Below are 23,812 nucleotides of genomic sequence, written 5' to 3'. Positions count from 1 at the left end.
TCTCCTGTTAGGTTTTTTTTAGTTTGCTGGTCACATGACCATTTTTGCCTATTTCATCCGGCTCCGCCCTCCTGGCCTTGCTGGACTTCATTATATTTACTACTCTTGAGCTAGCTTGGTGCTCTGTTGCCATTCTCTGTTAGTTTTGCTAGGTCTTCTGACCTCTATACTTTTTGTTGTGTGTTTGTCTTTGACTGCTACTATTTCTGCTAGGAGGTGTCCAACTTATCCCAGTCCCTAGTTCTTGTAGGGATCCCTCCCTCACATCTATAGGTCTTCGTACAGACTAGCCGAGGACTTTAGCGGGTCTGATCGCAGGATCAGGTTCCCCGTTACATCGTAGGGATCTAGTTTAGTTCTATTGTAGGGACAGATCTCCTGTCTTTCCTTAGTCCCTGTAGCAGATCATAACATGTACTAGTTATCTTGACATCTTCAATTTCTTACTTTTCGATTATACTCCCCATCCAGGTGTCCTAAGAGTGTCATCCCATATCTACCAGCTGTGCCAGCTGCCGCCAAATACAGTATTGTAGAAATAATAGTGATATCTCCCCAAAAATAAGAGTGCCGTATACATAGTCACTGCGAAAAGAACTGTGAATAGACACTGGCTGAGAGATAATTCCAATTTCGAGGAAGCAGAAAAAGTCAACGTCAGCAATTGAGCTGTCAATTGAGATTGACAGGTAGCCAACCCAAGTCTTGTTTCATCTAGAATTTATGCTTTTCATATTTGTGTCCAATTACCCTCCACACATTGTAGATTGTAGCAATGACATCACCATTCTATGTAGACAGTTCTCATTTCAAACCAGATGAACCAGCTCATTGACTTACTGCAACACTTGGAAGTTCTCACGGCTGTTCTCACACTTTGCATACTCTTACGGTGACATCTTACATTCCATTCACAATATTGCTTCACAGTTGTACAGAGTCCATTATATATGTAACCTTTCCCATACCTCGGTGTATTGGACATATTTTTTTGTACTTGTCTAATGTGGCGCCCCTGCGGGTTCAGTCACCACAGAGGTACTGCATCTCACCCAGAGGTGTGGTATCTCACTCTCAGGTAAGGAAGAAGTACTGCCCGGGACCCAAACACCTGCATCCAACACTACACTACTCCAGACCAGCAGGAGGGGCAAGATGCGCTGCTCCTCTGCTGAGCCCTGTCCCTGGCTGGAGTGGGGGGAACCAAGAGAGGGGGGACCATGTAGTGGGTGTGGGTGGAGGAAGGAGTTTAGGGGAGCACTTCAGCAGGTGTATAAAAAGGGATTGAACCATCTAGAAGGGGTCCAGTCAGAAGAGGACAGGGAGTGGGAGCAGGAGCTCTGCAGGAGCTCTGCTCAGGAGGAGCAGGCCTAGTAAGAGGCCCAGGAGGTGAGACTGACTGAAGAGAGGAGAGGAGCAGGAAGGAAGGCTCCAGAAGGAAAGAGGGGATCCTAGGGGTACGGGAAGTGCTGGAGGCCACCCGTACGCCCGAATCTACCAGGACATGGAGGGATCAAGCCGCAGAGGGGACCGGCCCCTAACTAGTGAGAATTGCAACGTTCAGCTAGAAACCGGAGGCTTCTGTACTTTTAGGGTGCAGTTGCCACAGCCACAATTACATCACCGAAAAGGTGGCCACGGAGGGTCCAGGGGACTGCAGGTCACCCGACAAGATCCGAGGCTACTGGCTCGGGACACTGATTGTGAGGCGCAGGGCAGGAGGGTGAGAGCCAGCGCAGGAAGACGACTGAGAAAGGCACATAGAAGGGGGTCCCGTTATGTGCTCCTGAATTATCTGAGGGATTACTGAACCCCTTCCTTGGTGAACACAGGACGACGTGGGCGGTTATAATCCGGAAAGTGTAACCTGAGGAACTTAACAACTGTGAGTAAACCCTGAAGACTGCTCCCCACTGTCTCTGTGAATTATTGCTGCGCCATCAACCCCCTGCACCATACTGCACAGCAACATCTACCTCATACAACATCTACACTGCCCTGGAGCTAAGTTCTACCTGTGGAGAGCTAAACCAACTCTGCTGCATTAACAACAGCTCCAGAGGACCTGCTCCGCAGCGGCGGCTCCCTTTAGCCACATACCACAGGTGGCGTCACGAACATTAAACTATAAAAACTATAATCCCCTTTTCTTTAAAACCCCCCTTTTATTGACCGCCCTGGGTCACGGACCGGGTCACCGCCACTGTGACATCCCCCAGCACCGACTGGCCCAGCCACAGAGTACCCCACGGCCCAGGGGGTGCGTCACTTACATCATCACCTGCTCTGTACCTGTCTATTTTGAGGCCTGCTAGCACCTAGCGAGGTGAGATATTAGAGATAGAAACCATCCTGATTGGGTATACCTTGTCGTGGTGGGATAATTTTTAGGCTTTTTTGATTAAAAAATGTTTTTGTACTTGTCTTACATCATCTCCTGCTCTGTACCTGTCTATTTTGAGGCCTGCTTGCACCTAGCGAGGTGAGGTATTAGAGATAGAAACCATCCTGATTGGGTACACCTTGTCGTGGTGGGATAATTTTTAGGCTTTTTTGATTAAAAAATGTTTTTGTACTTGTCTTACATCATCTCCTGCTCTGTACCTGTCTATTGTGAGGCCTGCTGGCACCTAGCGAGGTGAGGTATTAGAGATAGAAACCATCCTGATTGGGTACACCTTGTCGTGGTGGGATAATTTTTAGGCTTTTTTGATTAAAAAATGTTTTTGTACTTGTCTTACATCATCTCCTGCTCTGTACCTGTCTATTTTGAGGCCTGCTGGCACCTAGCGAGGTGAGATATTAGAGATAGGGACCATGCTGATTGGGTACACCTTGTCGCGGTGGGATAATTTTTAGGCTTTTTTTTATTAAAAAATGCTAACTAAGTACCCTATGTTTTTAACATGTGCTACTGTTCATGTACTTCCTGCAGTGTGCCTATGCATTATGTTTATATTCTAGGTTATATTAATAAGACTTACCGACCTAGTGCAATTTTTCAGCATGTATTATGGCAAATCCAAATTATGTGAACCTCCCTTAATAACCTTTATGTCATCTTAGTGAATGGAGTAAAACAATCTGCTGCCCTAAATGGTACAAATTGAACCGAGGAAGGTACCGAAATTATGAGAAATGTCCGTGCCAGTTTATTCAAAATTACCACTACAATCACCGTAAAAACCTTGTAAAGTGAAATCTTCCAGGACTTCTTAAATACTGTAATAAATGTTATACCATGGAAGAATTATCCACTTTCCGCTTATATACATTAAACATTATATACCTTGTTACATAGTAACCATCCTGTTCTTCTCTTTCACCTTATAAAAGATCTACTTTGGTGGAAATGTGGATAATCTTCTATCAGTCATAAACATACTTGCCAACTTTTGTTCGTGCTCATCTTAGAGGAGTGCCACCAAAATGTTTTTGCATAACCATGCTGCCTATTTCAGGCTATGTCCTGCTTCTCGCCCCCGTGAATTTGCATTTCGATACCAGGCTCTTGCTGATGACAGCAATTTTCCAGTGTCATGAGCAATCGTTCCTTTCCGGGACAGCTTGAGAGACTTAATATGTCAGCAGGTTTTTGCTATGTAATCCGACATCAGCTCAATATACGGACAGAGGCCCTCATTCCAGCGATGTGTCGCTTACTGGACTGCTTTCTGTAGTTTGAATAGAATCCCTGTTTTCTGTGCTGACCTGTGTATAACCCCGCCCACATCCCTGATTGGTAGCTTCCTGTGTACATAGTCAACAAGCTGCCAATCAGTAGTGGGGGCGGGGTTACACATATTAGCCTGACTAGGAGACACATCAGACCTAGTCCTGCAGTGATAATCTCCTGCTGATAAAACACTGAATGTTTTGAAACTACAACACACAGCTTAATAAGTGACACATCCCTGGAATCAGGCTCTCTTGCTCTATATTATGCAGCTTTCAGATTAAATGCAAAATCCTGCTGACAGATTCCCTTTTTAGCTTTGCCTAGTCTTTCATGAGTCTGGGAAGCTTCTCCTTTTTCCGTGAACTTCCCGGATTTTTCAGCAGAATTGGCCAATATGGTCATAAAAGTTTCTATACCTGTCAACAAATAAACACAGCTCAAGTGTCAGGGAAGTATTGAGGAATATTGAAAGTGTTCTTCCATATTTCTCTGACCCAGATATTGACCATTCTCCCCCTTCTGCTCAGTACAAAAGCCCCAATTAACACAGTTATGAGGGAGGCCTTACACAAACAAATGCCAGCCATGAAGTGTTACAAGCTAACTAAAATGCAAATGTATTTCCTCTTAACACAGACCTGAGACAGATTGACACCATCTCCCAGGCCAGAGTTTGGAGGAAAGAGGAAATGGCTCGTTAAGTTCAAAGGCACTTACAAACAATTCCGGCCACCAGCCATAGCCAGTTCGACTCCGATATGAAATATGAAATATTGTGAGTTCCATGCATCCGGCAATAACGGGACCCATATTTTTAGAGGTAAAATCAGCGAGGGAATGATTGGGATATTTTTTCTGCTGCTGAAAACTGCTACATAGAGCTGTAGCGCAAAAACACCAGAATAGCAGACTGCAACTATGCGATGTGTGGTCTCTAACTGAAGATAAAATCATAAGTGAAAAAATGGCGTCATTTGCAAGCTTCTGCGATCAACGAGCGATGAGTTATATCGCAGAAGTTAGTGTTTTTAATAAAAATATACAGGCTGGAGACCAGCCCACATGATGTCACCACAAGGGGCGTGTGGGTAAATCTCCCTTTAGGTATAAGAGAACCCATGGACATTAGAGGAGCACTCATTGCCAGGGTGGTATAAGGATTATAAGCAACGGGTCCTGTTCGATAACAGCATAATCAAACTGTGGAGCTCCTCCTCCACCTATATTGAATCGTCTCCGCGATCGTATAGTGTAAGTCTTCTTTTATCCTGTTTATTTTATGTAACTGCTTATGTATTTTTATATCTCCTTTGTAACATCCTTGTATATATTTTTCCTAAACACTGCCTCCCTTTTGGATTAAATATAAAATTTAATAGTTCTGTTTCTTTTGTCCTGTAATCGTTCTCTTCCCCGAAGCCATATACGCTACCAAAACCCAGGTGTCTGGCCAGGCCTGTATTATATTTCAAACTCTGCCGGTGGTGGGAGAGAATAATAATAATTAGGCTATCGTGAAGCTAACAGTGACCGTACGGAGGGTGTAAACACGGATTCCATGCTTGGGAACCCAGAGGTGTGACGCCATACGCTCACTGGTCGCTTACTGATACCTACACAGCGAGTAGTCTGGATAGTGTGCTCGTGACTCCGGACGAAATACGGACAGCGTGACAGCAACGGCGAGATATTGCGTGATCTCCCCGGTGTCGTCCCTGTGTGGTGATCCCGGACATCAAGTTTTTTTAAATAGCCCAAACCAACACCACTATTACTACAATGATAATCACAATTAACAGATAGAGGATGAGAATGAACCTGTCCAAGATAAAAGCTACTAAGTGCCATTCTGACTTTGCCGTCTCTTCTTTTTTGGAGACAATGAGATGTCGGCGGACCATGAGCAGTTCCAATAGTAATCTCTTGAGTAGCTTAATCTCTGGACTGTCCTTGGAGTCCCTCGTTAGTTGTCTATTAGTTTCGGCTTCTGATTCTTGAACTGCTGGAGATTCGTCCATAGCTAGAAACAAAGGAATTCACATCAGGTCACTAACAATTATTCATCACGTTGACTGACAATCACTTGGATTACTGCAGATCCAGCTCCCGGATCAGCAGTGATCACTGGGGCAATTTCGGCCTGGCCATACATTTCACCTGCAGTGTTTCCATAAGGGGCGGACATATCATTGTGCAGCCACATTGGGGCCCAACCCAAGAGGTAAGGGAGTCCATTTCTATCTCCAAGCAGGTGGAATTGTGCATTATGATGAGCTATTGGCTTGCAAAGGGCCCCCATACTGTTCTTGCACAGGGGCCCTCTTCTGTCTGTGTCCTCCAGTGATCCCATGGGTTCACTCTCTCAAAAAAGGAAGGGTTCCTCTCTATTACGCCCAAGAAGAGATATATATCCATACCTTTATTGTTAACTCCATGACTCGTGGAATCTGATAAGTCTTGTTGGGTAGAAATTCGAAGGACAAATGCCAATCGCTTCAGTACCCAAAGCTTCAACCATTTGGGCACCTCCGGTCTGACAGCAGACAGGTACAGCATATAGGATATAAAGATGGAGTCGATGATGCTAACAATCATTATCAGTAGACATACCATACAGAAGACACCTGAATGTGGAAAGCACACAGTCAAGCAACAGACGAAAAATCATTTTTTAACTTCGAATATTGGAATTTTGGGATTTGACAGTAAAATTGCCTTAAATGGGAGATAAACTGCAGTATTGTACGTGACTACTGTGCTTTTATCTGGCCACAGCAGATATCAGTTATGTCTGCCATGCTTGTACAACTATGAAGCCCAGGCCATGGCTGGTTGATCAGTCATTTTATGATACACTGCAGCATTACAGCATTACAGTGTATTGTACTAGTGATGGCAGCTTTAAGTCCACTAAAAGGACTAATAAAAAATTTAAAAGAAGGCTAAACATTAAAAAATAAATGCATAATATATATATTTTTTTTTCTTAGTATATATTTACTGTATATACAGTATATATATAAAAAATATATACTATTTATTTTTTTATACTTTGCATTATATATTGTGACAAAGTCCCTGGCAAATTACTGGAGGGGAGATACGTATCACTGAGGTTGTTAGCTTCAGTGATATGAACCTAGGAAAATACTCCAGCATACTGAGAGCTGAGAGGGGTTAATCAGCCATGTTTATAGTTAGGTTGAGTGAACAGCTGTAGAGTGGATGGGAGGCTGTTCACCATATCCAGGATGGAGAGTCCAGAGGATAACTACACAGCGTTCTGGTCCTTTCAGAGTGGGTGGGCCTGGAGGTGCAAGCTCCATATCTGTGTTTTCATGATAAGGAAAGCTGAACCTTTTGTTGTTTGTTCCTGAGCGGGCGGATTCCCGCAGCAACACTGACTGTGCCATATGTTATGTTTTGTAGTTTTCCTGTTAGGCTAGAAAGGCCATATTTGTTTTGCTAACGCTGCACCGGTTTATGCAGTATCTCTAATAAACCAGTGGAAGATTTAAAGAGACAGCATTCCTGTGTCTATGTCTATGTGCAGCCGAGTGAGCCGATCTACCACAAAAAAAAAAATATATATATATTTTTTATTTAGTTTTTCTTAACATTTTTACATATATATTAAGTTCAAATAAACCCCCTTTTTCCTGGAGTGTAAATACAATCTAAAGAATAAAAAGAAGTACATGTTTGGTTTCGCCATGTGCTTAGCTGTACAAACTACTACTAAATGTCAGCATTACTGTTTTTTGGTGGCTTCACCTCCCCAAAAAAGTGAATAAAAAGAGATCAGAAAGTTGTACTGAGCCCAAAATGGTAATGATAAAAATTGCAGTCTGTAGCACCCTAATACAAATCTATCAACTGAAAAATTAAAAGGTTAACATTAAAATGCAGCGAGAAAACCCCTCTTTAATCGTGGTTGTTCTATATGAGCTATAACCGGCAATGCACATACCTAATATTGGGGGATTATCGGTATTAGGCAGAAAATCGTTTAAAATCAACAGCAGCACAGAGAATCCGAGCACGACTGTTATCTTAAATCCCAGGCGCTCGCCGCCCTCCATTGGGATGAACATACTGGCCACATCTACTAACACAAGCAGGCAAGCAGGGATAATGAGATTGATAACGTACAGAACAGGAGCTCTCCTGATCAGGATCTGCAAATGACATGAAAGAAACAATAGTAAAGTGAAAAAAACTACTTAAAGGAGTTCTCTACTTGTCTAGGGACTTCAGATTGTGACCCCTCTGGGCTTCGAAATTGATGATTTTCACGACTGTAATATATTAGGATTGAGTTACCTGATAAATGACTTTGCTCCAAACCTCTCCCGACTTGGAAACATTGACATGAAAAATGTTGATTTTTTTGAGATCCCATTCTGATTTTGCAAATTCTTGGATTGATAGTAATGTAACGAGCACGTCACTGGAGGATGGGAGCAGCAGAACATCGGACACTGGTGGAACGATTGCACATCATTAGTAGGTCCTACACCAGTCTGATTAGCCCGGATAACATTTTAGTTTGCCTATTAATTGCTAAAAACAGTAAAATCGCCAGTGTTGAAGATCCTGAGCAGTGCACATGCCCTAAACTTTTGACCAGGTGCCCGAGATTTTCAACGAGCGCCACTTTGAACTGTATCGGAGTCAACATGATGCTGATACAGTTGGATCATATGAGGGAGCATGGCTCCCTGCACCACCAATCTTCCTTATGTAAGCCACAAGCTGCCATAGGCTTATGACCTACAAGATGTCAGCGCCCCGGCAAAGGCAGGACAATGATATCACTTCACTGTGCCGCCTTCCTCTGCGTGCAGGTGTTACGATACTGGCGTAGCACTGCTGGAATCCAGCGGCCGAAGGAGCACAAGCAAGAACAGCAAGTGGTAGTAGATGTTCTTAGAGTTATCAGAGTAGAGTTGTAGGAAACAATCCATAGATAGGTAAGAACAGTCTGGGTAAGAACAGGGCCGGCGTCAGCACCCGGCGCACCCGGGCAAATGCCGGGGCCCTGAGCAGGCAGAGGGGCCCACTGGCGGTCGCGCACCCCGCTGGGCTATGGGCGGAGGAGAGCGGTGTCAGCGCCCGCCCTTCTCCGCCGCTTGCTCAGGGCCCCGGCAGCTGGATACTTACCTCTCCCCGTGCCTCCGCAGATCAGCTGTCTTCCTGCTCTGCGCTCCCTGTGACATCTCAGGTCAGAGGGCGCGGTGACGTCTTTACACTGCGCCCTCCCCTGAGCCGTCACAGGGAGCGCAGAGCGGGAAGATACCGGCGTCGCTGGAGTCCAGACCAGAGCAGCGGCAGCAGGTGAGGAGAAGGAAGGTGAGTATTTGATTTTTTTTTTTTAATGTATGGAGGCATGGGGCAGTATAAAGGGGAAGGGGGGGGGGGTGGCATCCTCCATGGAGCATTATAAAGAGAGGGGGGACTGGACATCCTGCATGGGGCATTATAAAGAAAGGGGGGGGGGGTGACATCCTGCATGGGGCATTATAAGGTGGGGAACAGCCTGCATGGGGCATTATAAAGGGGGGGGGCAGCCTGCATAGTGCATTATGTGGGGGGGGGGCAGCCTGCATGGAGCATTATAAGGGGGGGCAGCCTGTATGGGGCATTATGTGGGGGGGTAAGAGCCTGCATGGAGCATTAAAAGGGGGGGGGCTGTATGGGGCATTATGTTGGGGGTAACAGCCTGCATGGAGCATTATAAGGGGGGACAGCCTGTATGGGGCATTATGTGGGGGGTAACAGCCTGCATGCAGCATTATATGGGGGCCAGTATCCTGTATGCAGCGTTATAAGGGGACCGGTATCCTGTATGGAGAGTTATATGGGGGCCAGTATCCTGTATGGAGTTTTATAAGGGGACCAGTATTCTGTATGGAGAGTTATATGGGGGCCAGTATCCTGTATGGAGCGTTATATGGGGGCCAGTATTCTGTATGGAGCCTTATATGCGGGCCAGTATTCCGTATGGAGCCTTATATGGGGGCCAGTATTCCATATGGGGCCTTATATGGGGGCCAGTATTCCGTATGGAGCCTTATATGGGGGCCAGTATTCCGTATGGAGCCTTATATGGGGTCCAGTATTCCGTATGGAGCCTTATATGGGGGCCAGTATTCCATATGGAGCCTTATATGGGGGCCAGTATTCCGTATGGAGCCTTATAAGGGGACCAGTATTCCGTATAGAGCCTTATATGGGGGCCAGTATTCCGTATGAAGCATTATATGGGGGCCAGTATTCCGTATGGAGCCTTATATGGGGGCCAGTATTCTGTGTGGAGCCTTATATGGGGGCCAGTATTCCATATGGGGCCTTATATGGGGGCCAGTATTCCGTATGGAGCCTTATATGGGGGCCAGTATTCCGTATGGAGCCTTATATGGGGGCCAGTATTCCGTATGGAGCCTTATAAGGGGACCAGTATTCCGTATGGAGCCTTATATGGGGGCCAGTATTCCGTATGAAGCATTATATGGGGGCCAGTATTCCGTATGGGGCCTTATATAGGGGCCAGTCTTCTGTGTGGAGCGATTCACCGGTTTCTGAGCTATTGTGGAATTTACAATAGATATCACTCATGTAATGTAAGAAGTGAAATCTTTGCATTGTACTATATATATATATATATATATATATATTTCTCCCCCATATCTCTGCATCATGAATCGTGGTATGTGTTAAAGGGGCCCACTGAGACTCTTTTGCCCGGGGCCCAGAAAAACCTGAAGCCGGCCCTGGGTAAGAATATTCAAGAGCTGGAGACTGAACTAGGCTAACAGCTAGACACAATACTCGAGCAATGAGTGAGTGATCCATGTGGCTTTAAATAGGCCCAAACAGGAAACAAGATGGATTTACACAGGTTCAGAATCTGCCATCTTTGTAAAGGGCAATTGCAGAACACAGCAGCAGCCTCCAATGGTAAGCAGTGTAATTGCAGCACAATTATTAAAGGTAAACAATAACAGCCACTAGTGGTCAAACTGTAGAAGGACAACAGGAGAGAAGAGGACTTGGTCACATGAATTAGGCGAGTATAACCTTTATTTTTGGCGGAGTATGGCACAAAGGTTGCATTATTACTTTTTGAGGGAACAATAAGGGAACATCATTGCTTTTTAAGGAGGCAGTAAGGGAGCATTAATAATTTCTAATGGGAACTTTATTTGTTATAAAGGGCACTCTGGGGACATTGTTTGCTTTAAGGGTGTATTTAAGGGGCATGGCATTATTACTCGTTTAGGAGACCGAGCACATCTGTGAAAAACATGGACAACCCTTTGCTTCCAATAAGCCTTGTGTAATGCTTCCTCGTGGCAGCACTGTATATATTACACTTGACCTGATGGTGAAGTAGAAACTCTACACTATAATAATATTCACGTGTTAATAAATAACAGGTAAAACCGGACGGCCGCTAACCCTCTGTTTCTCCTCACCAGTCCTGTTCTTCTATTTACCTGTATTCATGCTCGTGCCAAATGTTAGATTGCACTTTTGTGTGTCAAAAGGGAACTTGTAGAGGTCAAGGGGACACGTGGTCACCACTTTCAGAGTTTTAGTCCTCCTTATGGTGCCGTTGTAATACAGCTGCATATACAGCACATCGAGAGAGTCATCCTCCGTCCTGTTAAAAGTAAAAAACTACAGTTTTTAAAGGGAAAATAATATTAAAATTATCCTTATTTGGAGAATTTTTGGAGAAGTTTTTCATTTTCTGAAGAGTTTTGTAAGAGTTTTTTTGCAGCTTGTTTGAGTAGACAATGCCTGGTTTGGAGATATTTAGATTTCCTTTAGGATCTGCTTCAAAGAAGCAACATGCACTTTCTTTGTTTCTACCAGACATTTCTCAAAACCTCTTCAGATAAAAAAATGTCCAAATTAATCTTCATTCTTACTATTCTGTGTTTAATGCAATCAGTGTTTTATCAGCAGGAGATTATCACTACAGAACTAGGTGTCTTGTGCCTCCTAGTCTAACCACGCCCCCACGACTGGCAGCTTTCTATCAATATACAATGTACACAGAAAAAGATTGTGTTAGTCATGTGTCGCTTTCCATCCATACTACATCAAGCCGTGGAGTTCACTTCAACAAGAATATACTCCTGTTTTTTTTTACTTACATTTCCGATATGTTGAGGTCAGGGACCCACACGGAGCCCTCCGGTATGAGAATACGGTTTATCCCACAAAAGTCCTCAGGATCCCAGAATATAAACTGATTTTCCCAGATCTGTTAAAAACCCAAGAAGATCAGTAATCAGAAGAGTAATAACCCTAACATTAGTATCAATGACCGATGCGTGCTCGGTTTGATAACTTTGGCTAAAACGTAATTGACTTTTGAAATAAAAATGTAGAAGAGATTGGAAGCCATGAACCTGGCTGACAGATGGAGAACCAAAGGGATGGAATAAGGAAGGCTATGATGAAGGTAGGTCCATTAGCATTGCCATATTGCTGTCACGGGTGTGTCAGGTGTGACAGACAGTCGCTTTGGATCCGGCTGTAGAAGGTCACTGCACTTGGCATTGCAGACACCTTCTTGATCCACTCATCTCTATAGTATACTCATATCCTTTTCCCTTTAGGACCCAGCAGCGACCTTCAACTTCTGCTGCTGATTGACACACCCTTGCTTGGTAGTTAAAAACTCTCAGTTTCTCCAGAGAGTCGCCGTTGATAGTTCTATGTTTCTCTGTCCAGGCTTGGAGTACTAGTAGTCGGCTAATTTCTTCTTTGGTGCCCTTGGAGGACAAGTGGCGTCCCTTTTGTTTGTTTACCTTGTTGTCTTTAGTTACAGTGGGGCCTGACTAGTGCTCACCCCATCCCCTCCCTACCAAGGGGCAAGCTCTAGGGATATTCATCTAGGGATTAGGTTCCTGCTCGGCGGTAGGTGCGGAACCCATATAGGGATGATAGGGTAGTCAGGGTGATATTAGATCTGCCTAGGGGTCTCCACTCGCACTTTCCCTAGTTGTTGGGCTCCCTTCCCCCTCTTCCCGTCATTGTACACTTGTTCCTTCCCTCACCTTGCGTAACAAGAGCCCATGATAGCATCATAGAGTGAATGACGTTCCCCAATTGTCCCAATAAGAGGTGCCAGTGGACTTGGCCTTGTAAAGATTGGCTCATTGCATAATGCTTGATCCCAAAATGTCAATATGGAGACTCTGAAAGATCAGCACCCCGTAGAAGTACAGAGGTCACAAGAGTTGAGAGTAATCTCTGAGGATATCAGTGATACCAGACTTGCAGGACAGTAGCCAAGTCATATAAAGAACACGAGGAGATGTCTGACAATAGGAAAAGGGATTTACTGTGTTTGAAATTAATAAACTAATATTATTACTTTTTCAAAACTTTGTGGTTCATCCTATCTCACAGATGAGTGGTCCCAGGCGTTAGGAACTTCTGCTGAAATGTGGTTTCCTTGTGTGTTGATGGCATGGGATGGCTTTCTGGTTCAGTTCGTTAGCTAAGCCTTTTCCATGTTGGCTGACATTGAGTTCCAGGTGGCTTACCTGATGAACTGAACTAACCAGCCACCCTTCTTCATCATATCATCAATAGACGGGGGGTGGAAGAATCTGTTTATCAAAGGTCACATCTCACCAGAAACTCAAAACTTCTGGGACTACAAGTTGGGCTCTGAAATAGGATAATCCAACCAACCGGCTTCATCATGTCTCCGACAAAGAGGGGAATGGAAGCTCTCTGCCGGTGTCGAAATGGCAGAGAAAGAGGACTTGAGCTTTAGTGTCACCTATGGGAAGTAGCAATCCTAGAAGTCAATATCGACCCTTCAAGGAGCCTTGTCAAATGACTTAAGATAAAAGCCAAAATAGAATCTCAATATGCAGACATGTGTTTCGGGGTGTTGCCCCTCCTTAGTGCACAACAAGAGATTTGATTTGGCTGTATGAGAGGCCTCTGGCTGGGGGATAAGTGGTCACATTTCTCCTTATGGAGAGTGACATGCCTGGCATCCCAGGGTAAGCAGAGAGATTGTACAATGTCATCAGATCCTGTGTATCTGTTGTGAACATGTCAGTCTTTTTCTGGAGGCTATTTACTTAGTGCAGTCGCATACCACTCACAAACGTCTTACCATTTCAAAATCCATCAAGGTTGTCATAATTTGTAGTTTTTCATCCTGCAAAAAAGAAAAATTGTTAAAAACTTTGTCTTTATCCTCTGAAGGTCTTCTCAAAGACCCTATTGTTGGTTTCATCAACATAATCTACAGCTATTAGTCTTGCCATGACTAGACGTAAACCTGCTGTCAAACCCGCCTCAGCCTTTTGACTGATGCCAGCTAATTGCTCATTCAGCCGCCAACAGCTATTCCTTCCATCACCCTCATAAACATACAAGATCAGCTTGGACAAGAATGCATGTGTTTTCAATGGGCAAAGGGGATAAGCCTCTGCTAGACTCCCCTGGTGGTGGATTATCTCCACTTAGATCAAAAGGATTGGGCATGTTGAAATCCAACATGCTCAACCTTTTTTTCTCCCGACATCTGCCAACAGGTACGTTTTTGCCAATGCGGGAGTGAGTAGCGGAATCTGGTGTCATATCTGCTTTAATTTGCAATATCAGGTTGTAAATTCAGTAAACTGTGACAAAGCCAAGGCAAGGCAAGTCAAGTGTAACATCAAAGTCTGTTCTCGCTCTTTCTGCTTCTATTGCTTGATGGCACCACACCTTTATTGCAGACGAAGTGGGGCGACGATGAAGCAGTTCTGTTGAATATTCTGGAACTTGTGGTGCCTTCCATGCAGGGAGTTTGGGGATTAGATACTGAACATGGTTTCTCTTTAACTACCTTCTGTGAGCCTCAGGAGAGACTACACACTTTTTAAACCTCTTGCTTCCTGCTTCCAGTTGCCAGTTATAAGTGCTACTTACTCTGGTTCACTTCCTGCCCAACTAATTTGATTCCTGTAACTGATCCTTGCTCATGTTTTGACTATTCTACAATCTGACGACGTTATTGCTCTCCTGACCTCCTGGTACTGATTCAGCTTTCTGACCATTCTCTGCAAACCCACTCCACCGGTCAGCAGCCACTTCATGGACTCAACTCAGGGGCAGCTACGTAAGTCCTGATCCCTGTGTATCAGTCAAAAATTGAAGGCCATGTTTCCCCTGGGACCTGCTAAACAGATTGGCCAACGCAAAGCCTGTCCTTGAAAGCCCTTTTAGGTTCTGCCAGCTTTTTACCGATAGTGCTCTGTGACATCCAGTCTCACATCTTTCTGACCATTCTCTGCTAACCCACTCCACCGGTTAGCAGCCACTTCGTGGAGTCAACTCAGGGACAGCTACGTGAGTCTTGATCACTGTATATTGGTCAAAAATTGAAGGCCTTGGTTCCCCTGGGACCTGCTAAACAGATTAGCTAAAGTAAAGTCTGAAAGTCGTTTTAGGTGCTGCCAGCCATTTACCGGTAGTGCTCTGTGACATCCAGTCTCACATCAATCAATCAACCCCTGTAAAATAGATTTCCTAGACCGATGAGTCTGGTGTACTTGCTTTGAAAATCCATGTCAGAATGAATGAACATTTTCCATTTTTAAAATAAGCATTTTCTGCCTGCAGGTCTAACTTGACTTATAAAATGTTAATTTGATAAAACTTTTAGCCGCCTGTTCACGGTCATACTCTGTCTCATTGTATTGCTGCTACAATGCATGCCATTCCCCGGTATTATGCTAAGTGTGTAAGTGCTGATGAGACACACCTTGTGACTATATAAGATGAAGCAACATAGGTGAAGTTCAGGTGAAGTATATCCTTTTATACATATATAAAATAGCACTATCTTTGTATATACTGTACCATTTCCAGGACTCCTCTGAAGGTCATATCCACTTTTACAATTGTAGGTTCACGCCAGTCTTTGACAGATCTGATATTCACCAACTGAGGAGACAGCCCGTCGTTGCTAATACTGTTCGTCACGTTGTAATAGCTGCATATGTCTTGGCCACAAGTCACAGCTGTAAGTCCATATACAATATTATCATCAGATACTACAAGTTGCAATCCTTATTAGCCAGCAAACTGATTGTTAATGATCAACCAACCAGCAGAAAACACAATAATCAAGCAAAACTAGTTATCAAATATGCTAAAAATCCCAATCAAAGTTCTCAAGAAGAAAGAAGATGGTTGCGTAGATTAATCTCACAAACTGCCTCAACTGAAGAGCACTGATACATATCTAGAACTCAATGTCTGGTCTTTAGAGAAGGGATTGTCTTATGAGACATCACTTTGAAATGCATACAGTGGTGTGAAAAAGTGTTTGCCCCCTTCCTGATTTCTTATTCTTTTGTCTGTTTGTCTCACTTAAATGTTTCAGATCACAAAACTAATTTAAATATTAGACAAAGATAACACAAGGAAACACAAAATGCATTTTTTAAATGAAGGTCTTTATTATTAAGGGAAAAAGAAATCCAAACCTACAGGGCCCTGTGTGACAAAGTGATTGCCCCCCCCCCCTTAAAAGATAAATTAACTGTGGTTTATCACATCTTTTGGAAGCGGAGTTCAATTTCCCTAGCCACACACAGGCCTGATTACTGCCACACATCTTGTAAATCAAGAAATCAGTTAAATAGGACCTGCCTGAGAAAGTGAAGTAGACCAGATCCTCAAAAGCTAGACATCATGCTGCAATCCAAAAAAATTCAGGAACAAATGAGAAACAAAGTAATTGAGATCTATCAGTCTGGAAAAAGTTATAAAGCCATTTCTAAAGATTTGGGACTCCAGTGAACCACAGTGAGAGCCATTATCCACAAATGGAGAAAACATGGAACAGTGGTGAACCTTCCCAGGAGTGGCCAGCCAACCAAAATTACCTCAAGAGCGTAGTCACGACTGATCCAAGAGGTAGCAAAAGACCCCAGAACAACATCCAAAGAACTGCAGGCCTCACTTTGCTATCTACCAAAAAATCCTGAAGGAGAATGTCCAGCCATCTGTTCGTGACCTCAAGCTGAAGCGCACTTGGGTTATGCAGCAGGACAATGATCCAAAACACACCAGCAAGTCCACCTCTGAATGGCTTAAGAAAAGCAAAATTAAGACTTTGGAGTGGCCTAGTCAAAGTTCTGACCTTAATCCGATTGAGATGCTGTGGCATGACCTTAAAAAGGCAGTTCATGCTCAGAAACCCTCCAAAGCCACAACAACATTTTAGTGGAAAAAATGGTAATTTTCCATTTACTCAGCCCATTAATGGATGGGAGCAAAGCTGGTTTTTAGACAGCAATGATAACAGGGGTCTCAATCCTGAGGATGGAGAGATTAGGAACTCTAAACCTAATAACTGGTCGGGCCTCCCTTAGTAGCAAAAACTGCAATCAAGCATTTGCAATAACTGGCAATGAGTTTTTGAAAAATTTTTGTAATTGAGCCACATTGGAGGGTTTCTGAGCATGAACCGTCTTTCTAAGGTCATTACACAGCATCTCAATCGGATTAAGCTCAGGACTTTGACTAGGCCACTCCAAAGTCTTAATTTTGTTATTGGTTTTGTTTGTAGGTTTGGTTTTCTTTTTCACTTTATAATAAAGCCCTTAATTTAAAAACTGCATTTTGTGATTACTTGTGTTATCTTTGTCTAATATTTAAATTTGTTTTGTGATCTGAAACATTTAAGTGTGACAAACATGCGAAAGAATAAGAAATCAGGAAGGGGGCAAACACTTTTCACATCACTGTATATAGCAATTCCATGATATAAATTTATCAGAGGAGATTTATAAATGGGAATGGTCAAATATGAAATCTTCAATATACTTTTCGCTCTGATACATTGTGAGTGTGGTGCAAACATAGGTACGATAACAATAATGTATGCTAAGGACTTGTGCAGACGACCGTAAAAATCGGATGAGTGCTATCTGTTATTTCATTGGATGGCATTTGTCCCCGTGCTATTCTATGTCCAATTTTTTCCTCTGCACCGGGTTGTCTAAGGAAAAAATCACAGCATCCGATATCAGATCGCACTCGGCAGGGCCGGCGTCAGCACCCGGCGCACCCGGGCAAGTGCTGGGGCCCTGGACAGCAGGGGGGGCCACACATCTTGATTGGCTGCTATGTGAGCGCTGGTGCTGCCCGCAGCGTCCTGGGTTACCGCCGGCCGGCAGATCCTCTTCTGGACAGCGGGGTGCCCGCACTCACCTTGGTTGCTATGTGAGCGCTCCCGCCGCGTCCTGCGTTACCGCCGGCCGGCAGAGCCGCAGATGCATCCTTAGCCTCCTGGTGCCGCAGAGCGCGTGCGCCGGCAGCGCACACATCCAGTCAGATGATGGCACCATCTATTTTCACCTGTCTACAGCGCATGCGCTGCCTTCAGCCTGGGTCCCTCCTCCGAGCTCGAGCTCCTGAGTATTTAAGCGCCAGCCACAGCCAGCAAACACGGACCGCCGGTAACTTTATCTGACTGACAGACACTGCATTTCTTATGTAATGTCTTTCTATATATAGATACAGTGACAGTCACATGCATCATCATGTACAGTATCTATATATATAGAAAGACATAGATATATTATATATAGTCAGCACAGCACTGTCTGCAGTCTGTTTGCAGCATCTTACAGGAAATCCTGGCCTGACCTGTCTGTCTGTGTGGAATGGCAGAGAAGGAAGTGGCAGGCAGGGGCAGGGATGATGGTGACAGTCTTCTCCGCTATATGAGGGCTATACTGTAATGGTATGTGACCCTTTCTCCTGGCACTGTCTGACCACCTTGTGCCCATCTCTCCACTATATGGGGTCACTGGGTGAGTTACTGCCATGGCTCCTATCAGGACTATGTGGGGCTCATTATAGTGTATGGAGGACTATGTGGGGCCCATTATAGTGTATGGAGGACTATGTGGGGCCCATTATAGTGTATGGAGGACTATGTGGGGCCCATTATAGTGTATGGAGGACTATGTGGGGCCCATTATAGTGTATGGAGGACTATGTGGGGCCCATTATAGTGTATGGAGGACTATGTGGGGCCCATTATAGTATATGGAGGACTATGTGGGGCCCATTATTCTGTATGGAGGACTATGTGGGGCCCATTATAGTGTATGGAGGACTATGTTGGGCCCATTATAGTGTATGGAGGACTATACTTCCCGTTCTGCATTGTGCGCTCCGTGGATTTGGTGGTTTCTGAGCTATTGTAGAATTTAGATATCACTCTTGTAATGTAAGAAGTGGAATCTTTGGCATTGATATATATATATATATATATATATATATATATATATATATATATATATATATATATATTTATTTGTATGCGGTATCTGTGCATCATGAATCATGGTATTTGTTAAAGGGGCCCACTGAGACTCTTTCGCCCGGGGCCCACGAAATCCTGGAGCCGACCCTGGCACTCGGCTATTCATGCCTATGAGTCCATGGAAAACATGGGACGGCACTCGGATATCACGGTCCAATTTTCACGGACAGACTGGATGGAGAAGGTGGAGAATTTTTTATTTCTCCAGCTCTGAAAAAATCGGACCAAACTCTGATCAGAGTGATTAGCAATTTTCTCGGATAAGAGATATTACGTTGGGGTGACCCGAGCCTAATACTCCCACTGAAATCATGTTACATACCAGTTCATGTATAGAAAGCACCACTGCATACATCATTTATCTAAAAAGCATTATTACAGCATATCAGAATATAAAAAATATGGAATCTAAAACTATCACAATATAAAATTCATCTTAATAGACTAATGATAGTCCCTGGTGACTTTTACAGATATGGAGCTTAGTCTTTATGCCCGGGAAGCGTGGGTTCGCAGGTCAACCTCATGCACTGAGACGCCCAATAATGGAGATGCAATTTACAAATTATTTCCAAAATATTAAGTTATCCCCTATCCATCTTAGATGGAGCAGAAGTGCATTTGATAGACCTCTGCTCCATCCAATTCCTATGGGACTGGTGGAGAAACCAGAGAACAGCCAAGTTATGGGTTCCAGAGCTCCGATCTCGCAAAAGTCTGGCCCCCAGCAATCAGTAAGTTAGGGGCTATCTTAATATTTTGGGAATAATCCTTTAAAACAATTACAACAGGTGTCACACGAAGCATTTATAAAGGGTAACTTACCACACAGAAGAAGCAGAAGACGAAGAGTCCTCTGCATTTCCAAAGCAGCTCTGAGCCCAAAAAGCCACCCTTCGAACCTCATTGTTAATTTTCTAAACCCTCCACATGCCAAAACCTAGTAGTTAAACTGGACAAGCAACTTATTTCAGAGAACATGATTTTCCACATGAAAAGGAATTCGGAGATGGAACCAGAAGAAGCGAACGCACAAAGTGGACTATATACTGAAGACGGCTCCAAAGCCACCACAGCATATTACATGGGAGTGGTAAAGAGGAGGGAGCAGAAAGGAGGGGAATGTGGAATCGAAAAACGAGGGCTAAGAGCATTGTTTGTGGCAAGAAAAGAGTTAAATAAGATGAAACAAAACAGAGTGATGAAGTTAGTGCATTGGACCATAACTGGCTCACTCACATAAAACTTTATGGTACCATTCACACCTGCATTTTTAATGCATTTTGACATCTCAATATTTGTAAGCTGATCATGAACAAGAGGACTCGGAATTTGGCTCCTGCTGAGATTTTATAAAAAGTGACACACTGCTGCAATACGGGTGTTAAGGCTCACCTATGCTAAGCCATAGGTAAACGAGAACAGCACTAACTAGAGGCATTGATGCCATGGAGCTGTCCAAACCAAGTGGCACATGGAACATCGAGGGTTAGTAGAGCTGGATATGCAGGACATCTCATGGATCAGCGAAGCTGGAAGTGCTAGATGCAGCAGAGTTTAGTGTAAGGGTAGCACCTAGGATCAGTTGAGACGAGTAGACAGGCAGGCATCTTGATACAGCAGAGTCGAGTGTGCGGACAAAACCTTGAATCTGCAGATGCGTTTGAAGACAAGTATCTCGATGCAGCAGAGTTGAGGGTGCAGACAGCACCTTGGATCAGCAGAGATGAGTAGGCTTGCAGATATCTTGATGCAGCAGAGTTGAGGGTGCATACAGCACCTTGGATCAGCAGAGATGAGTAGGCTTACAGATATCTTGATGCAGCAGAGTTGAGGGTGCATACAGCACCTTGGATCAGCAGAGATGAGTAGGCTTACAGATATCTTGATGCAGCAGAGTTGAGGGTGCAGACAGCACCTTGGATCAGCAGAGATGAGTAGGCTTGCAGATATCTTGATGCAGCAGAGTTGAGGGTGCATACAGCACCTTGGATCAGCAGAGATGAGTAGGCTTACAGATACCTTAGTACAGCAGAATTGAAAGTGGGGGCAGTACCTTGGAAAAGCACAGAGGAGCAATATGGCAGGTACCTTGATGCAGCAGAGTTGAGGCAGTAATATCACTTTGGATAAGAAGAGACAACCAGACTGCCAGATATCTTGATTCAGCAGAATTGAGAGTGCAGAAAGTACTTTGGATCAGCAGAGATGAGTCGGTTGGCAGATACCTTGATACAGCAGAGTTGAGAGGGTAACAGTTGATTAGCATAGACAGCATGCTTGCAGTTACCTTTATGAAGTGTATCAACAGCACTTTTGAATAGCAGAAGAGAGATGGAAGTGTGGATAGCACTCAGGAACAGCTAAGCAGAGTAGACAATCAGGTGCCTGGCTGTAGCAGTGACAGGTGCTTGGAGGACATTTCACCAAATGTTTCATGTTGAGTTGTGTTAACTTTTGTTAAGTTCAAGTGGGGGTTAGCAGATAGTTTTCACTGGGGGTGTGTACTTATCTCTCTGTATGGGTCCGTATCTGATAACTTCTTCTTTTTTTTTAAGTCCAAGTGGGTGTTAACGCATTAGGTGCCAATACTTTGCTATTATCTCCACAATGGAGAGGCGAAATAAAATATGAATAAATAAAAAAAAATTATTCCGCTCTGCAGCCACTATTATGTTGTGTCCAGTACAACAAGAAAAAATTGGCGAAAGGTCCAAAGGTTTATGTATATAACTAAATAAGTTTACCGTGGGAATAAGGTTAATTCGGTGGCCCTTAGATCGAAAAATAAAGTTGTGCACTGAATGGGTGACTGGCAGGTGATCTGTATTGGAGACAGAAGGTAAAGCCGCCGTCGTCCATGATTTTTCTTTTGTTTGCAGAGGCTATTTACTTGCATGTCCAGACAGCTGCATTACTACTGTCCACTCCCCTCGCTCGGGAACAGTAGATCCGGATGGTGCAATGAAAATAAAAATCTATCCTAGAACAAACTGTGACTCAGGCAAACACAGTGATAAAACAAGATTTATTGAATTTGGGCTGTTTGTAAAACTATACAAATTTACAGCATAGTGCAAATAGGTCTTATTAGTGCATCAGATTGAAGTACAGCTACAATGTACACGGCTAAGAGGAGAGAGGGCTACCAGCCACATCTATGGGGTATCTAACAAATATGAGGAAGTCTGCTACATTTCAATCACCACGTATTGTAGATAATGTTTTAATGGGTAAATATGCTATTGACAGTCACAGAATACACACATTGATCCAATACACTGAATATACAGCTGCCAGTCACATTCATATCCTTGTCAGATACATTGATGGTGGATATGGTTGTCAAGCACAATTATGTTCCATCCATATTTAGCTTGTATACAGCTCCAAAGTGAATCTGTCATCAGATTTCTCAATACAAACTGCTATCTTTACCAAAAAAATAGTTTAGACCTAGGCAGACTAGTGTACTTACTTTAGAAATCCATGTCAGAATATCTGTATAATCCTTTTTTGATAGTATACACTCAATCTCTTCCCAACTAACCTGATTGACAGCGCCTCATTGTCCCTCCTCTCTGCTGCTGCTAAATCTCCACCCACCTAGCCTGATTGACAGTCCTTATTGTCCCTCCTCCCCGCTGCTGCAGAATCTCCACCCACCTAGCCTGACTGAGCATGCCTGTGTGTCCCTGCTCCCTGCTGCTGTTGTTTAATCTCCACCCACCTAACCTCATTCACAGCTCCTCATTGTCCCTCCTTCCTGCTGCTGAATCTCCACCCATCTAGCCTGATTGACAGCTTCTCATTGTCTCTCCTCCCTGCTGCTGAATCTCCACCCATGTAGCCTGATTGACAGCTCCTCATTGTTCCTCCTCCTTGCTGCTGATAAATTTCCACCCACCTAGCATGACTGAGAGTGCCTGAGTGTCTCTCCTCCCTGCTGCTGCTGTTGAATCTCCACCCACCTAGCCTCATTGACAGCTCCTCATTGTCCCTCCTCCCTGCTGCTGAATCTCTACCCATCTAGCTTGATTGGCAGCTTCTCATTGTCCCTCCACCCTGCTGCAAAATCTCCACCCACCTAGCCTCATTGACAGCTCCTCATTGTCCCTCCTCCCTGCTGCTGAATCTCCACCCATCTAGCTTGATTGGCAGCTCCTCATTGTCCCTCTTCCCTGCTGCTGAATCTCCACCCATCTAGCCTGATTGACAGCTCCTCATTGTCCCTCCTCCCTGCTGTTGAATCTCCACCCATCTAGCCTGATTGACAGCTCCTCATTGTCCCTCCTCCCTGCTGCTTAATCTCCACCCATCTAGCCTGATTGACAGCTCCTCAGTGTCCCTCCTCCCTGCTGCTGCTGTTGAATCTCCACACACCTAGCCTGATTGACAGCTCCTCACTGTCCCTCCTCCCTGCTGCTGAATCTCCACCCACCTAGCCTGATTGACAGCTCCTCAGTGTCCCTCCTCACTGCTGCAGCTGAATTTCCAGCTTCCTAGCCTGATTGACAGTTCCTCCGTCTCCCTCCTCTGTGCTGCTGCTGAATCACTACCCACCAAGCCCATTGATAGTTCCTCCTCCCTGTTGCATGTCTGCCCATCTAGCCTGATTGACAGCTCCTCATTGTCCCTCCTCCCTGCTGCTTAATCTCCACCCATCTAGCCTGATTGACAGCTCCTCAGTGTCCCTTCTCCCTGCTGCTGCTGTTGAATCTCCACACACCTAGCCTGATTGACAGCTCCTCACTGTCCCT

At 44.4% G+C, this 23,812-nt stretch overlaps 1 protein-coding gene across 2 annotated transcripts; it reads right to left on the bottom strand.

The window, feature by feature from the left end:
• Positions 1 to 5,031: 5,031 nt before the first annotated feature.
• Positions 5,032 to 20,182, bottom strand: LOC141174262 (5-hydroxytryptamine receptor 3A-like). 2 transcript variants are annotated; one of them, XM_073659103.1, is made up of 9 exons: positions 19,878 to 20,182; positions 15,569 to 15,729; positions 13,833 to 13,877; positions 11,845 to 11,954; positions 11,179 to 11,345; positions 8,003 to 8,160; positions 7,650 to 7,857; positions 6,097 to 6,303; positions 5,032 to 5,699 (listed from the first exon to the last, which is right to left on the bottom strand). In XM_073659103.1, exons 1-9 carry the CDS (start codon positions 19,957 to 19,959, stop codon positions 5,425 to 5,427), a joined length of 1,413 nt encoding a protein of 470 aa, XP_073515204.1. In that variant the 5' UTR covers positions 19,960 to 20,182; the 3' UTR covers positions 5,032 to 5,424. The 2 variants fall into 2 exon arrangements, with proteins under 2 accessions (XP_073515204.1, XP_073515205.1); XM_073659104.1 differs by lacking the exon at positions 19,878 to 20,182 and adding an exon at positions 17,930 to 18,068.
• Between the last annotated feature and the right edge of the window lie 3,630 nt (positions 20,183 to 23,812).

The sequence above is a fragment of the Phyllobates terribilis genome, unplaced genomic scaffold, assembly GCF_046119375.1.
Source record: "Phyllobates terribilis strain yellow unplaced genomic scaffold, ASM4611937v1 Scaffold_13__5_contigs__length_258822181, whole genome shotgun sequence".
Classification (NCBI taxonomy): domain Eukaryota; kingdom Metazoa; phylum Chordata; class Amphibia; order Anura; family Dendrobatidae; genus Phyllobates; species Phyllobates terribilis.
This window is presented reverse-complemented; position numbering and strand designations above follow the sequence as displayed.